This window comes from Oncorhynchus tshawytscha, linkage group LG18, assembly GCF_018296145.1.
Source record: "Oncorhynchus tshawytscha isolate Ot180627B linkage group LG18, Otsh_v2.0, whole genome shotgun sequence".
Lineage (NCBI taxonomy): Eukaryota > Metazoa > Chordata > Actinopteri > Salmoniformes > Salmonidae > Oncorhynchus > Oncorhynchus tshawytscha.
This window is the reverse complement of record NC_056446.1, coordinates 8,668,475-8,683,653: the sequence shown is the minus strand read 5'-3', so window position 1 is coordinate 8,683,653 and position 15,179 is coordinate 8,668,475. Positions and strand designations below refer to the sequence as shown.

The 15,179-nt window shown below is 43.9% G+C and overlaps 1 protein-coding gene across 1 annotated transcript; it reads left to right on the top strand.

Annotated features, from left to right (window-relative positions):
* The first annotated feature begins 6,964 nt into the window (after positions 1 to 6,964).
* LOC112217427 (zinc transporter 1) lies at positions 6,965 to 12,924 on the top strand. Its single transcript, XM_024377710.2, has 2 exons — positions 6,965 to 7,916; positions 10,284 to 12,924. Exons 1-2 carry the CDS (start codon positions 7,328 to 7,330, stop codon positions 11,213 to 11,215), a joined length of 1,521 nt encoding a protein of 506 aa, XP_024233478.1. The 5' UTR covers positions 6,965 to 7,327; the 3' UTR covers positions 11,216 to 12,924.
* Positions 12,925 to 15,179: the final 2,255 nt, after the last annotated feature.

Below are 15,179 nucleotides of genomic sequence, written 5' to 3'. Positions count from 1 at the left end.
AGGGTTGGCAAACGTCGAGGCCATTGTTTTCTGTTAAAAAGAGACACTGATGACCCAACAAATGTCTGTTTCAGTGGAATTGTTATCTGATTGACATGTGTCTTTTATTGGTCCTTTGCTTGTCTCCTATTCATCTCAAATGGGCATTTTGATTAGGGCTACATGTTGGTCAGCTCTTGCTACACTTTTCTAAATGTTTCATTTTATGTTCTCAGCAGTTTGCAAAGAAATGTGACCATGTAAATGATTTGGGAATATAACATGTAAGGGTGAGTGCCCTCTTGTAGAGGAATCTATGTAATCAGAGATTGATTATTGTTGAAGAATGTACATTCTCTTTATTTCTAAATGAAAGATTTACGTTACATGCAAGTGATCTCATTCTCACCTTGTAAGGTTTATCTGTTGATTTGAGTACGGTTACATGCACACAATAATACAATTTTTGTGGATAGTCAAATTAATATAATAGTTTGATTAAAACGTTTACATGCTTTGCAAAAATAACGATTTCCCTAATAATCCTGTTTACATGGACACATCTGAAATCAGGATACCAGATGGCACTCTGACAAATGCAGAATGTCGATCAAAATAAACGTTCTACCACAGCGATCATGTTATTTTTGGAAGCATATATGATTCTGATTTCGGACATATAAAATGTGTACGTGAAAATGACAGACGCATACATTCAGTTCGGAACTAATTTCACTCGCGCTAAAGTGGTAGGCTCGCTCGGCTGTCGTTAGCATTTACGGAGATCAAATGCACAGCTGGAACGCCGATTAAGGTGTTTACGTGTCCTAATAATGTCCTCTAGCTATCAACTAGTTGATACAGTGCGGGTAGGCTACCTACATCAGGGGATTAATATGGATAAGAGCGATATTATTTGGATTTGTTAAACTGCAGCCAAGCATCGATCTTCATGTCACCAGAATAAGACAAGTCGATATTTATTGGAAAGGATCATCAAACTCATTACTTTGCACATTCATCACCCTGTGAAGTTCATCATTTATTTCCTCGAGCCAAATACAGGGTTTCCAAAACTCGGTCATGGGGCCCACTGGATGCACATTTTGTTTTTCGCCCTAGCACTACACAGGTGATTCAAATAAAGCTTTGATTGTTTTATTCCACTGTGAAGTGCTAGAGAAAAAAACAAAACGTGCATCATGTGGAACGAACATATTGTCGACATTTATAAAATTGTACCAGCGTTTCATGTTTCCATCAGCCCGGTCGTGACTTTTTTCATGAATCAGGTGGCGCAGCAAAGCACTGTATCTCAGTGCTAGAGTCGTCACCACAGACCCAGGTTCGATCCCGGCCTGTATCACAACGTGATCGGGAGTAGCATAGGGCCGCGCACAATTGGCACAGCGTCGTCTGGGAAACGGGAGGATTTGGCCCGGGGTAGGCCATCATTTTTATTTATTTTTTTCACCTTTATTTAAACAGGTAGTTGAGAACAAGTTCTCATTTACAACTGCGACCTGGCCAAGGTAAAGCATAGCAGTGTGAACAGACAACAACACAGAGTTACACATGGAGTAAACAATAAACAAGTCAATAACACAGTAGAAAAAAAAGAGTCTATATACATTGTGTGCAAAAGGCATGAGGAGGTTGGCAAATAATTACAATTTAGCAGATTAACACTGGAGTGATAAATGATCAGATGGTCATGTGCAGGTAGAGATACTAGTGTGCAAAAGAGCAGAAAAGTAAATAAATAAAAACAGTATGGGGATGAGGTAGGTAAATTGGGTGGGCTATTTACCGATGGACTATATGTACAGCTGCAGTGATCAGTTAGCTGCTCAGATAGCAGATGTTTAAGGTTGGTGAGGGAGATAAAAGTCTCCAACTTCAGCGATTTTTGCAATTCGTTCCAGTCACAGGCAGCAGAAAACTGGAAGAAAAGGCGGCCAAATGAGGTGTTGGCATTAGGGATGATCAGTGAGATACACCTGCTGGAGCGCGTGCTACGGGTGGGTGTTGCCATCGTGACCAGTGAACTGAGATAAGGCTGAGTTTTACCTAGCATGGACTTGATGGATTATGTAGCGGGGGCCAGCCGACTAGAGCATACAGGTCGCAGTGGTGGGTGGTATAAGGTGCTTTAGTAACAAAATGGATGGCACTGTGATAAACTGCATCCAGTTTGCTGAGTAGAGTACTGGAAGCTATTTTGTAGATGACATCGCCGAAGTCGAGGATTGGTAGGATAGGCAGTTTTACTAGAGTAAGTTTGGCGGCGTGAGTGAAGGAGGCTTTGTTGCGGAATAGAAAGCCGACTCTAGATTTGATTTTAGATTGGAGATTTGGTTTGATATGAGTCTGGAAGGAGAGTTTACAGTCTAGCCAGACACCTAGGTACTTATAGATGTCCACATATTCTAGGTCGGAACCATCCAGGGTGGTGATGTTAGTCGGGCGTGCGGGTGCAGGCAGCGAACGGTTGAAAAGCATGCATTTGGTTTTACTAACGTTTAAGAGAAGTTGGAGGCCACGGAAGGAGTGTTGTATGGCATTGAAGCTTGTTTGGAGGTTAGATAGCACAGTGTCCAAGGAAGGGCCAGAAGTATACAGAATGGTGTCGTCTGCGTAGAGGTGGATCAGGGAATCGCCTGCAGCAAGAGCAACATCATTGATATATACAGAGAAGAGAGTCGGCCCGAGAATTGAACCCTGTGGCACCCCCATAGAGACTGCCAGAGGACCGGACAACATGCCCTCCGATTTAACACACTGAACTCTGTCTGCAAAGTAGTTGGTGAACCAGGCAAAGCAGTCATTAGAAAAACCGAGGCTACTGAGTCTGCCGATAAGAATATGGTGATTGACAGACTCGAAAGCCTTGGCCAGGTCGATGAAGACGGCTGCGCAGTACTGTCTTTTATCGATGGCGGTTATGATATCGTTTAGTACCTTGAGCGTGGCTGAGGTGCACCCGTGACCGGCTCGGAAACCAGATTGCACAGCGGAGAAGGTACGTGGGATTCGAGATGGTCAGTGACCTGTTTGTTGACTTGGCTTTCGAAGACCTTAGATAGGCAGGGCAGGATGGATATAGGTCTGTAACAGTTTGGGTCCAGGGTGTCTCCCCCTTTGAAGAGGGGGATGACTGCGGCAGCTTTCCAATCCGTGGGGATCTCAGACGATATGAAAGAGAGGTTGAACAGGCTGGTAATAGGGGTTGCGACAATGGCGGCGGATAGTTTCAGAAATAGAGGGTCCAGATTGTCAAGCCAGCTGATTTGTACGGGTCCAGGTTTTGTAGCTCTTTCAGAACATCTGCTATCTGGATAAAGGAGAAGCTGGGGAGGCTTGGGCGAGTAGCTGCGGGGGGGCGGAGCTGTTGGCCGAGGTTGGAGTAGCCAGGAGGAAGGCATGGCCAGCCGTTGAGAAATGCTTGTTGAAGTTTTCGATTATTATGGATTTATCGGTGGTGACCGTGTTACATAGCCTCAGTGCAGTGGGCAGCTGGGAGGAGGTGCTCTTGTTCTCCATGGACTTTACAGTGTCCCAGAACTTTTTGGAGTTAGAGCTACAGGACGCAAATTTCTGCTTGAAAAAGCTGGCCTTCGCCTTCCTGACTGACTGCGTGTATTGGTTCCTGACTTCCCTGAACAGTTGCATATCGCGGGGACTATTCGATGCTATTGCAGTCCGCCACAGGATGTTTTTGTGCTGGTCGTGGGCAGTCAGGTCTGGAGTGAACCAAGGGCTATATCTGTTCTTAGTTCTGCATTTTTTGAACTTTTTTCTTAACTGACTTGCCTGGTAAAATTAAAATTAAATTGTACTCTTCCCCTGCAATTCTCTGAATAAAAATGTCAATTTCAAGGTGATGCAACGCTTGGTTATACTGCGTTTCTGTCTAAATGTTTAGTGTTTAGAGCCATGGCATCATAATGATGGTAATAAGAGGTGGATTCATTTGGGTGGGACTGTGTAGGACCTCACTGAAGGCCCAGGCCCCAGGCCCACGGCACGCCACTGCTCACTACTGATTTCCAAACTGCCTCTGGAAGCAACGTCAGCACAAGAACTGTTCGTCGGGAGCTTCATGAAATGGGTTTCCATGGCCAAGCAGCCGCACACTAGTCTAAGATCACCATGCACAATGCAATGCGTCGGCTGGAGTGGTGTAAAGCTTTCCGCCATTGGACTCTGGAGTAGTGGAAACGCGTTCTCTGGAGTGATGAATCATGCTTCACCATCTGGCAATCCGAAGGACGAATCTGGGTTGGCGGATGCTAGGAGATCACTACCTGCCCGATCGCTACCTGCCAAATGTAAAGTTTGGTAGAGGAAGAATAATGGTCTTGGGCAGTTTTTCATGGTTCGGGCTAGGCCCCTTAGTTCCAGTGAAGGGAAATCTTAATGCTATAGCATAAAATTACATTCAAGAAGATTCTGTGCATCCAACTTTGTGGCAACACTTTACTGTTTCAGCATGACAATGCTCTGTGCACAAAGCGGAAATGGTACAGAAATTGTTTGTCGAAGTCAGTGTGGAAGAACTTGACTGGCCTGCACAGAGCCCTGACCTCAACCCCATCGAACACCTTTGGGATTAATTGGAACCCCAACTGCGAGCCAGGCCTTATCGCTTTAAGCAAGTCCCCTCAGCAATGTTCCATTTAGTGGATAGCTTTCCAAGAAGAGTGGAGGCTGTTATAGCAGCAAAGGGGGGACCAATTCCATATTAATGCCCATGATTTTGGAATGAGATGTTCAACGAGCAGGTATCCACATACTTTTGGTAATCTAGTGTACTCGAGATGTAAAGGCTTGTAGTAGTCAGTGTCTCCCACAAGAGGTAATCATTTCTCCTCTTCCTTTCATGTTGGAAAGGTTGAAGTGTCGTTCGAAAGTGGCTGGAGAAATCTGCAGGTGAAGACGTTCTTCCAAAATGAATCCTGTATGGACCGCCGTTTGGGTCTTTGCTTGACAAAAAAGATACACGTCAAATAACAAAATGATATTATAGAATGTTGTGTGTGCTGAATTTGCACGTTGTGTTTACAATACCACGTTGGTAATAAGGCTTTATTTGTTCGACCGAATGGGAAAACAATCATTGATCATTTGAAATAAGAGCAGGATCAAAAATGTTTGCAAATATCTTTGATACAGATGTTGTTAGAAACGCTAGCTAGGTACCCTCCTAGCTAGCACCAATGCAACCAGCCTGAAAACAATGAGCAGTAGAAACTGCAGTCATTTTCAATATTCTTAGTAATGATTTAGGAATCCTTGTGAGTAAGTATTAGCTAGGTAGCCACTTGTCCTCCTATTGAAATTGAACTTCAGTTCAGGAAAATAACTAGCATGCCAGCTACTTAACCCTGTTGCCCAAAGCTGACGTTACAAGCAGCCAGCTAGCTTCATCTGGCTAGTGAGGCTTGACTGGACCGTGTTATGAAGCTAGCCACAATAACGATTAGCCACAATAGTGGAATTTTGGTTCGACTTCAAAATAAAACTCCCTCTTTGAAAGTGACGCAAATGGTTACAATTGGTGGAATCATGCCATATTTAGACTAGATCAAGTTAAACAAGGTTGGCGTGTTGGAATGTGGAGAAATGACATGGGGTATAAGTCTACTTTGTTAGACCCACAGAATACAACTGTGAAGAGTTTACGCAAATATTAGCATCATAACTCTTATTGCAGGACTTTGGCTGTGGGAAATCACCTCCCCAGTCAGCCTTACCTACGGATTTGGGATCAATTAAAGGGGTTATCAGTCTGCTTAATACCCAAGTGCTTTTTTCCAAAGTCCTCCTCAGAGTTATCAGACTCTAAAACATCCACTTTGTATTGTTTCACCTCTGGAAGTGTTCAATACACATAGTGGTTGACTGATACAATAAATGTGGCTCATTTCACAGTGGTTTCATATTCTGTGGGTGTCATTGATACCCAATGTCATTGATCCACAATCTATAGGGAAGGCTGTACAGTGAAATAAGTATGCTAAACGAGGTTGGAATGTTGTTATATAAATTGCATGTTAATATATCAAATGCAATTCTAAAGTCTAATGCATGCACAGTGTGATTTCAACAGATTTTTCTCAATGTAACAAGTGGTCTTTTGTTGAATTTATGACACAGTCCAACCTTGTTTAGCATGATCTATTCTATTATGGCACTATTTGCATCAAATTTACTGAGGCTTTTATTTTGAAGGCGAACTATTGTGGCTAATCCTTATTATGTCTAGCTTCACATAAGTGGGTCCGACCATCATTAATCGGTCCGAGAGCTTGGGGGAATCTGTATGTGTTGAAGTGCAGCAGCAGCAGCATCATCTCTGTGACATGAAATACGAGTGATGGTGTAATAACTACGTAAAACAATATTTACGTGTTAAATTATTATGTGACGTCTAGTCATATATAGGTCCTGATTGGTCAACAAGCTAATTTGGTACGTCAAATAGCGTTATTAGATGTATATCTTTTTTTGACACGCAATGACTCAAATTGCGGTCCACAATCATGTAACTGTGTGATGGCCAGGATGCGTTCTAAATTGTTCAATCTACTTAAGTATTGCTAGGACATTTTCCCTTGCAAATATATTTTTTAAACAGATTGAGAAATAACATGTCGATTTTCATTTAGATATTTTCAGAGTAGGTGTAGGCTTCTTTTCGGTTTGTAAATCGTGCTTAACCAGTAGTCTAAGTAACCTAATGTCTATTGGGTGGTTACCATTTTGTTAGCGAACAAAAATAAGACAACGGGCATTGTGGAGATGCTATACACCATCCTAAAAAACAAGAAGTCACAAAATGTTAGACGATTGATTCCAAACGACGACCTCGAAATGTTTGCTTTACGCAACGTGCCTACATAGCAACGCTCGGCTCCGCCCATGTGAAATGGTTGTGAAAATGGACCAACCAAATTCGACTTTATCCATAATGACCAATAGCAAAATACCAGGGCGTGCCTCATTCGTTGTGGAAACTTTACCGGCTCGGGTGCAAAGTTTCAGCCGTCTGCAAATCAAAGTCTACGCTAACGTTTCTGAAATATACCCCAGTCTTTTAATTTTCCCAGTTAGCCGGTTTTGAGGAGCCAACATCGTTTTTTGCTGTATCTGGAATTGGAGTCGGTTGTAAATCGTACGATTATTACGAATTTTTAACGAGCATATACATATTTACAATACGTGATGGAATCCCATCATATGCTTCCAGTCTCGATTGGCACGCTACAGATAGCTACCAGCATATTGTAAGCTAACTAGCTAGCTAACTCAGTTATCTAGCTAAACGAGTGACCAGCGGAGAAAAATGGCTTGTGAGCCTAATCGTGTGCGGCTACTATGCATGCTTTCATTGACATTTGGTTTTTTTATTGTGGAGGTAGTCGTCAGCCGGATCACGGCATCTTTGGCAATGCTGTCGGACTCATTTCATATGCTATCGGATGTCATAGCGCTGGTTGTGGCTTTGGTAGCGGTGCGCTTCGCTGAGAAGACGCAATCGACAAATAAAAACACGTTCGGATGGATCCGGGCGGAGGTGATGGGGGCTCTCGTAAACGCAGTGTTCCTCACAGCTCTCTGTTTCACCATTATCTTGGAGGCCGTCGAGCGGTTCACCAACCCACATGAAATCGAGAAACCCCATGTAGTAATCGGTGTGGGGGCCGCCGGGCTCCTGGTCAACCTCCTCGGGCTGTGCTTGTTCCACGGACACGCAGGTGGTGGACACGGGCACTCTCACGGAGGAGGACATTCTCATGGAAATAAGAAAAACAAGAGGGGTAAAATATGCAAGTCAGAAAGACCGAATGGATCATCAGGAGAGGAGTCCAACAACCTGGTGGGAAGCCACAACAGCCCCCCTAATGGCGTGGACACTGAGAGACGTAGACATGGTAAGTTATGTTATTAATTATTTGTATTTTACAGTAAGCAGCTATACTGTCAACATACTGTGTTGATGTAGCTACTGTACTTGTCTAGCTACAATCTTTTCACTCAGAATTTGACCCTTTGTGGCGCCCAGTGATACTGATATTTCTTTCACCTCGGGTTCATTGTTCTACTATGAATCATATCTAGACAGCTCTTCATTATGATATCAGATATGAAACAACCATACTAGCCTGTCTCAGGTTTTATGTTGTTTCATCGATTGAAATAAGATGTTATAATTGGGGAGTGGGGGCAAACAGACCACACACTCTAATCTCACACTGACAGGGATTTTATTCAAAGAACTGAAATTTGAAGGCCTACTCAATATGGAGTGGTCTTTAATCCAAAGCCATCTCTGTGGTGTTCTGGTTAACCCTTTCATATCTTTGCCTTTGAGGAGAGACATTCAACACAGCCAGTCTCACATGGTCTTGGCTGGGTTTCTTCTGTATTGTAGTTGGATCAATATCCACTACCATCTCAAAGGTGTAACTGGGCTAATGTGGGTCTCCTGACTTGGGCATCATCAGTATATCTATCATATGTTGCCAAATGGGCTCCTATAGCCTAAGCTAGACAGACCAGTGGCTCACAAAGCGTAATGGTTGGGCAGAGGCACAATGACATCTGTAGTTTTTAACAGAAACAGTGATAAGGCTAAATTCACTGACTAAATTCATGACTATGCCTATTCTCCACACACCATTTTGAAATTCCTTTTGCAGAGGCCATGAGAGTGCACAACAGACCCTTTTAATTGAATCTCTTATCTCAAGGAACTGCCACCTTTCTTTTTGCCACTTCAGGAAGAAAGTTATTCCTATTCCCAGGTTATGCCTCTTTGCTTGTCTGTAAAATACACAATGCTTCATAAAACTGTGCCCCCTTTGCATGCTCACTGTAGTATTACAAAGAATTTGAATCAAACTTATCTGAAAAAAATCTGGGGAGGCAGGGTAGCCTAGTGGTTAGAGCGGTTGACCGGAAGGTTGCAAGTTCAATTCTCCTGAACAGGCAGTTAACCCACTGTTCCTAGGCTGTCATTTAAAATAAGATTTGTTTCTTAACCGACTTAACTTGTTAAAAAAAATACATGCAGATGTTTTACATAGTGCCAGACGTGTCATGACTTGTTACAAAACCACAATTGTGAAAGTCCCAGCCATCCAGATTTTATCCCTCAAATTACATTGAGTATTTGAAGTCCAGGCTTTCAAATCGTGACCTTATTAGAAGACATTTAATCCGTATTGTCACTACTCGTGCTTCTACAACCATAACAGGAAGTTGTCTTCCTTCACAAAACCCACATATTATAAGTGGTTTATATACTACACAAAAAATGGTTCATATAAATCCCAGTCAGAGGCCTTCAGTGATTCTTGTCACCATTGTTTTATCATATTAACAGGATATTATGGTGTAAACATGGCAATCCACCAGATTCAGATAATGACCATGATCTCCTTGCTGATATTAGGGTCTGTGAGCTGAGAGCTCTGTTGTGGTCTGTTGTGGTCAGTTAATTTACTGGCTTCCACCACCACGCCGGTTGGAGTTCATTTCCAGAATGGGAACTGGGAAGGTGACGTACTACGGCCTACATTCTTTTCTACGTTGAAGTAAATGGTTTTAATTCAAGTCTTAGCTCTTATCAAGGTGTTTATCTCCTCGGGCAGCCGTACATGGCACATCAACCATGTCCTCCAAAACCTTTGATGAAGTCATCAATCATTATGGTTTGATATGGTGGTCAGTAGTTGGATGAGGCAGCTAATAAACCACAGCTGGATGTGAGTCATTCAAAATTAAGATTTCCAGTCATTCCTCGTCTTTGTAATTATCAGCGTTTTCTTTTCTCCATCCCATTGATGCAAGAGTCTCTGCCATTCTTCCTATCATCCTCTCAAATATGTTGTCTCTATTCAAATACTAGAAATGCATCCTTTGTACCTTCCTTGAAGTAATCTCGGCTCTGAATTGGTTGTCATTGGGGATGGTGCTCACCTTGCTTTCACCTATCCAATCACTTCTAGATCAATGCTGGTATCCTAGTGGTTAGAGCGTTGGGCCAGTAACTGAAAGATTGCTAAATCAAATCTCCGAACTGACAAGGTAAAAATCTGTCATTCTGCCTCTGAACAAGGCAGTTGTTCCCCAGTAGGCCGTCATTGTAAATAAGAATTTGTTCTTAACTGACTTTCCTAGTTAAATGAAAAAAATGATCTCAAAGAAACTAGGAAGGATGCATTTCTAACAGGGCTGTGCTTTTGCACAACCCCCCCCGACCTCTTTAACCCCTTGTCCCCGTCTTCTTCCTTCAGAGATTGTTCGCAACGACGGCGAGGTGCATATGAACGGCAGCGCCGCCTACGAGGACATGGACCACAGCCACGATGAGGGTTCACTCAACATGCGCGGCGTCTTCCTGCATGTGCTGGGCGACGCCCTGGGCTCGGTCATCGTGGTGGTCAACGCCCTTATCTTCACCTTTGTGTGGCGGCCGTGCCCGCCTGGCGAGAGCTGCTTCAACCCATGCCACTCGACAGACCACCCGCACGTTAACCACACCCTGGTGGACCTGTCCATGGACGGCAACGGTTCTAGCTTTCAGCGGACCATGGTGGGGCCATGCTGGGTGCTCTACCTTGACCCCACGCTGTGCATCATCATGGTGGGTATCCTGCTCTACACCACCTACCCACTGCTCAAGGAGTCTGCGCTGATCCTCCTGCAGACGGTGCCCAAACAGATCGACATGCACCGCCTCAACGAGCGGCTGCTCTCGCTGGACGGTGTGCTGGCCATTCATGAGCTGCACATCTGGCAGCTGGCGGGCTCGCGCATCATCGCCACGGCGCACATCAAGTGCCACGACCCCACATCCTACATGGACGTGGCCAAGCGCATCAAGGACTTCTTCCACGACGAGGGCATCCACGCCACCACCATCCAGCCCGAGTTTGTCACGGTCAATTCCGAGTCAAGTGCCTCTCTCTGCGAGCTCTCCTGCCGGACTCAGTGTGCGCCCAAGTTGTGCTGTGGCGCTGCAGACAAGCAGGGTGTTGCTGGCACTGGTCCGGCAGGCGAGGGGAAGGTGCTGGCGGCCTCTGCAATGGAGGTGATCAGCGAGACCCCAGAGGGAGCAGCCGGAGCTTCAGTTCTGGAGCAGGCGGCTGCTGCAGTCGTCCAGGTGGTCCCCCGGACCCCGGAGCCCGAGGTCATCATCACCCGAGAGGTGGAATCTTCTCTGTGAGACAGACCGGACACAGTCGGAGGAAGGATAGAATCACTACTAAAGTGGATTGAAGTTTTTAAAAAGTGGCAGCCAAAATTGACAGTGGGTTGTCGTGTGTACAGCGCGCTCTGATTCTGGGAACACTGGTAGGAAAATGGCTCCACTACCGCAGACTTGTTCGAAGACACCCTTTGTCCCAGCCCTCCCACTGCCAACCCCTCGCCACCTCCTCACCTCTGACCTCCGCAACCGCCAGGGCCACGGCCTGGTCTGGCCTGCTGCACATTAGCGCCGGGTTGTGATGTGTCACCGTCGTCCCATCCCTCCACGGTGTCTCTGTGCCAAAGCGTCTCAATAAAGGACAGAACGGAGACTCCCCTCCAGCAAGTACCATGAGCCAACACGACACCTGCAAGGCCAAGCACACCTGTCTACTCCGCAGGTCTTTTTGTTGATCTATGGACCTTTTCATTTATGCATTCTTTTTTTATTTTTTCGGGATAGGCTTTGAACATACATTTTCTTAGCCTTGGCCCCACAATAGAAAATTGTTATTACAATTTTATTTTATTTAACTTATTAGTAATGATCTAATTTTCTCTGTAGATGCATTTATAATATTTAGTTTGGATGGTAGATTTAATTTGTGAAATTTTTCTGAATATTTGACGAACCATCTATGCTGTAGACTTGTTTTTGAAAATATGTTTTTTTAAATTAATTTTTCTCAGACTTTTATTCTGGTCTTGACTCTGTTTTAATGGCAGTTGTTAGTTGAAGGAAGACGCTGTGTAAAAACCTCACCATGCCTATAATTATAATTGCTTTGAAATAGCACTGAGTACTGTTCGCGTAAGTACTGTAGGCTATCTTGTATCAGCAAACTTCAGCAACCGTTTTATTCAACAACAACAAAATCGGATGCCTTGCAAGCCTGAGGGTCTATCACTGAAGAAAATGTGCACTACAAAATGCCAAACAATATTCTGTTTTAAATCTCTGCTGGAGAGCCATCGGATGGGTTGTTGAAATTCATACTAATATTCCTCATGAATGTGTTGGGGAAGGGACCTAGTCAAAATCCATCCTGAATGTTTTTACAGTGTCCAGAGTGTTTCTGCTGCAACTTTGCATGACCAAACTGAAGTGTGTTATTTCAGCCACAGAGCTTCAGAACGAGCTAACACTGCTACAAAACAGTAGCCCACTTCCTTGTTTTCTCAGATAGCGAGAATAACTTTATAGATTAAATTAAATGTCACTGAATCTTTTCCCTTCTTTCTAGTGAATGGATTTGTGAGGCTTTATGTGCCGATGTAGAGTCATCTTAGTGGCCTTTTTAAATGGGAAATCTGATGGAAGGAAATTCCCTCATTCATTATTATTATTATCAACACAAAGATATCATTTATATGTTGATTCAAGGATGCATTTCAGATTTCCACTCAAAGTAAATGTGTATGCAATATAGAATAATTGTATTGGGAAATGTATTTTGACACGTTCCTTTTTTTTAAAAGGTCTCGTTACTTTTATTGTCTTTTGAGACTCCAGCCCTCTGTGCAAATTGAGGTATGTGTCATTTGTTTTTTCGGATTTTAAATATGACATGTCTGCCAATGTGTTTTTGATATATTACAGTACCCGTCATTGTGAACATTTTAAAATGGCTGTTTGGTACAGATGTCAAACTGTTGTATTGTGTCATTTAAAAAAATGTGTTTTTAGATGTGGTTTCTTTGGACATTAGGTCTACACCTGAACTCGCTCCCAGAAACTTCCGCCCAAATGTGTGTCAAACTTGGCATTCGTTAGCCAATACAGAAATATTGGGAGAAACTCCAGGTGCGTAGGCATTGCTTAATCCACCAACCAATCATCTCCCACAACACCTTCCCTGTATGCTAGCACGCCACAATCTTCTGAGTCGCTAAAATAAAATTATGACAAGTAAGGTCACTCCCATAGAATTCTATGGTCGATCCCACTAAGGCCGACTTTGAATTGTTTATGGAAGGTGATGCATTCATCTGAAATGGGTCTTCTGCATTTAACCCAGCCCTTCTGAGTCATAAAGGTGTGGAGGGCTGCCTTAATCGACATCCACTTCATCGGTGCCAGCCTTACTGTTTATGTATCAGACGTGCACAATAGCCTGGGGAAGAGGTTAGTTCTACCCTTAAAGAGCGACTCCCCCTAAAAAGCAACTTCTCCTTTTGAAAACGGCCTATGTGGCATCGTTGAGTCGGAAACATTTATTGTAGTGTCAATTTGGTTTGACGTTCAATATCCCTATGGGGCTAGTTAGGGACAATTGGTAAATGACACAATGTACACGGGCTATCCAATGTCAAACCAACTTTGCCATGGTCGCACTCCAGCCGGCTGAAGCTAATTGGCAAGTTTGTCTAGCTCTAGCCAAGGCGATGTCAAGACACAAGACCTGGTTAGACTTTGAAGTTATCTGGAAGTGTGAGTGACTGTAACTGTGTACTGTTTTGAATGAATGATTGAGTGAATATAGAAATGCTTGCCACGTGCACACACACACACACACAAGACGCCCACATCAACCCCTCCCCCCAATACAACTCTCGTTTGGCTTTAGTCATGGCCGCTAAATAGCACCACTGGATCGCCATAATGCTTGAAATGCCATCTACGTTCATAGTGACTCTACAGTACATTTGAAAAGGAACCTACTTTTGAAAGTGAATCTACAGTGGGAACAAACGTCATTGGTTCAGAGTTGACCGAGCGGTAGTTCGCAGCCAGACAGGGCAGTAGCCATTAGCCCTTGGCCTAGCTCTGTAGCCCAGTGAAAAGCCCTCAGCCAGAGGGCCTTACGCACAGTAGTAGGCCCCTTGGGGAGCATTCCACACAGCCACAGCCACACTGCTCTAGTCATTTACACGGCATTCCAGCGTCTTGCCCCGCTCTCCTCTCTATTTCTTCCCTCGTTACCTAGCCTGTTTAAACGAGACTGAATGCTGCCCTCACCATTGTTTGACTTCACTTACGTTTGGGTGCCAGGCTACAGCCCATAGTTGTAAAGAAAATCATAGTGCTTTTCTAAGGGTGCAGAGAGGTGGGGGGTTGGCATGTGGTAGGTCCCCATTGTCTGTGTTCATGAAAAGTTTTTTTGTTTGTTGCACCTTTACAATGGGGTGTTGTATGCATTGAAATAGAATCTCTAGAAAGACTGTAATTTGACAGAACCCTTTGTCGGAACATTGACTTGAATGGGGATACCGGTTCTATAGATTCTCTTTCTATGATTGTATGTTGACTTTGGCCATCAGTATAGGTGAAAGCTTACTTAGCATTAATGCTGCTGACTTTCTGGTTTAATCTGTTCAAACAGCTTTCGGAGGATGGTTCCCTGATCTCCTTTTGAATACCTATAGTTACCTATTGACTAGGCTACCTATTAGTTTAGCTTTTGTTGCATATATTGACGATGTAGCCTGTGCTGGCAAGGATGAATCCTTTTAGCTTCAGCTTGACCGTTTCTAACCCCTGTGAACTTCGGTCCATTTGCTCTAGCCTTTTTTAGAGTATTCAATTCAGCCCTGGATGACACCTCCTGTGTTCCCCCCTCACCCCTCCCTAAACCCCCTTTTCCACCAACCCTCACCACACCCACCCCTCACCCAACCTAGCTGTAATCCAGTGAACAAAGCCAGTGAGACAGATTGTGTACTCTGGTCATCCACGGACACAATGACCAGTCCTCCCATCCTCTCCCCATAGACCGCTGGGTGGAGCGACCCAGTGCTGCAGTGAGGCAGTGCCCAGTGGTCATCAGTGCAGCGGACAGTGGTGGAAAAAGTACAAAGTTGCCATACTTGAGTAAGAGTAAAGATACCTAATAGAAAATGACTCAAGTAAAAGTGAAAGTCTTTGGTTTTAAATATACATAAGAATCAAAAGTAAATGTAATTGCTAAAATACACAAGTATCAAAATTAAAGGTATAAATC

What these genes read in the sequence shown, in the direction of transcription:
- LOC112217427 (XM_024377710.2), top strand. Translation starts at nt 7,328, where the DNA reads ATGGCTTGTGAGCCTAATCGTGTGCGGCTACTATGCATGCTTTCATTG. An exon ending in CACTGAGAGACGTAGACATG is followed by an intron (nt 7,917 to 10,283) that starts GTAAGTTATGTT and finishes TTCTTCCTTCAG; the next exon opens with AGATTGTTCGCAACGACGGC.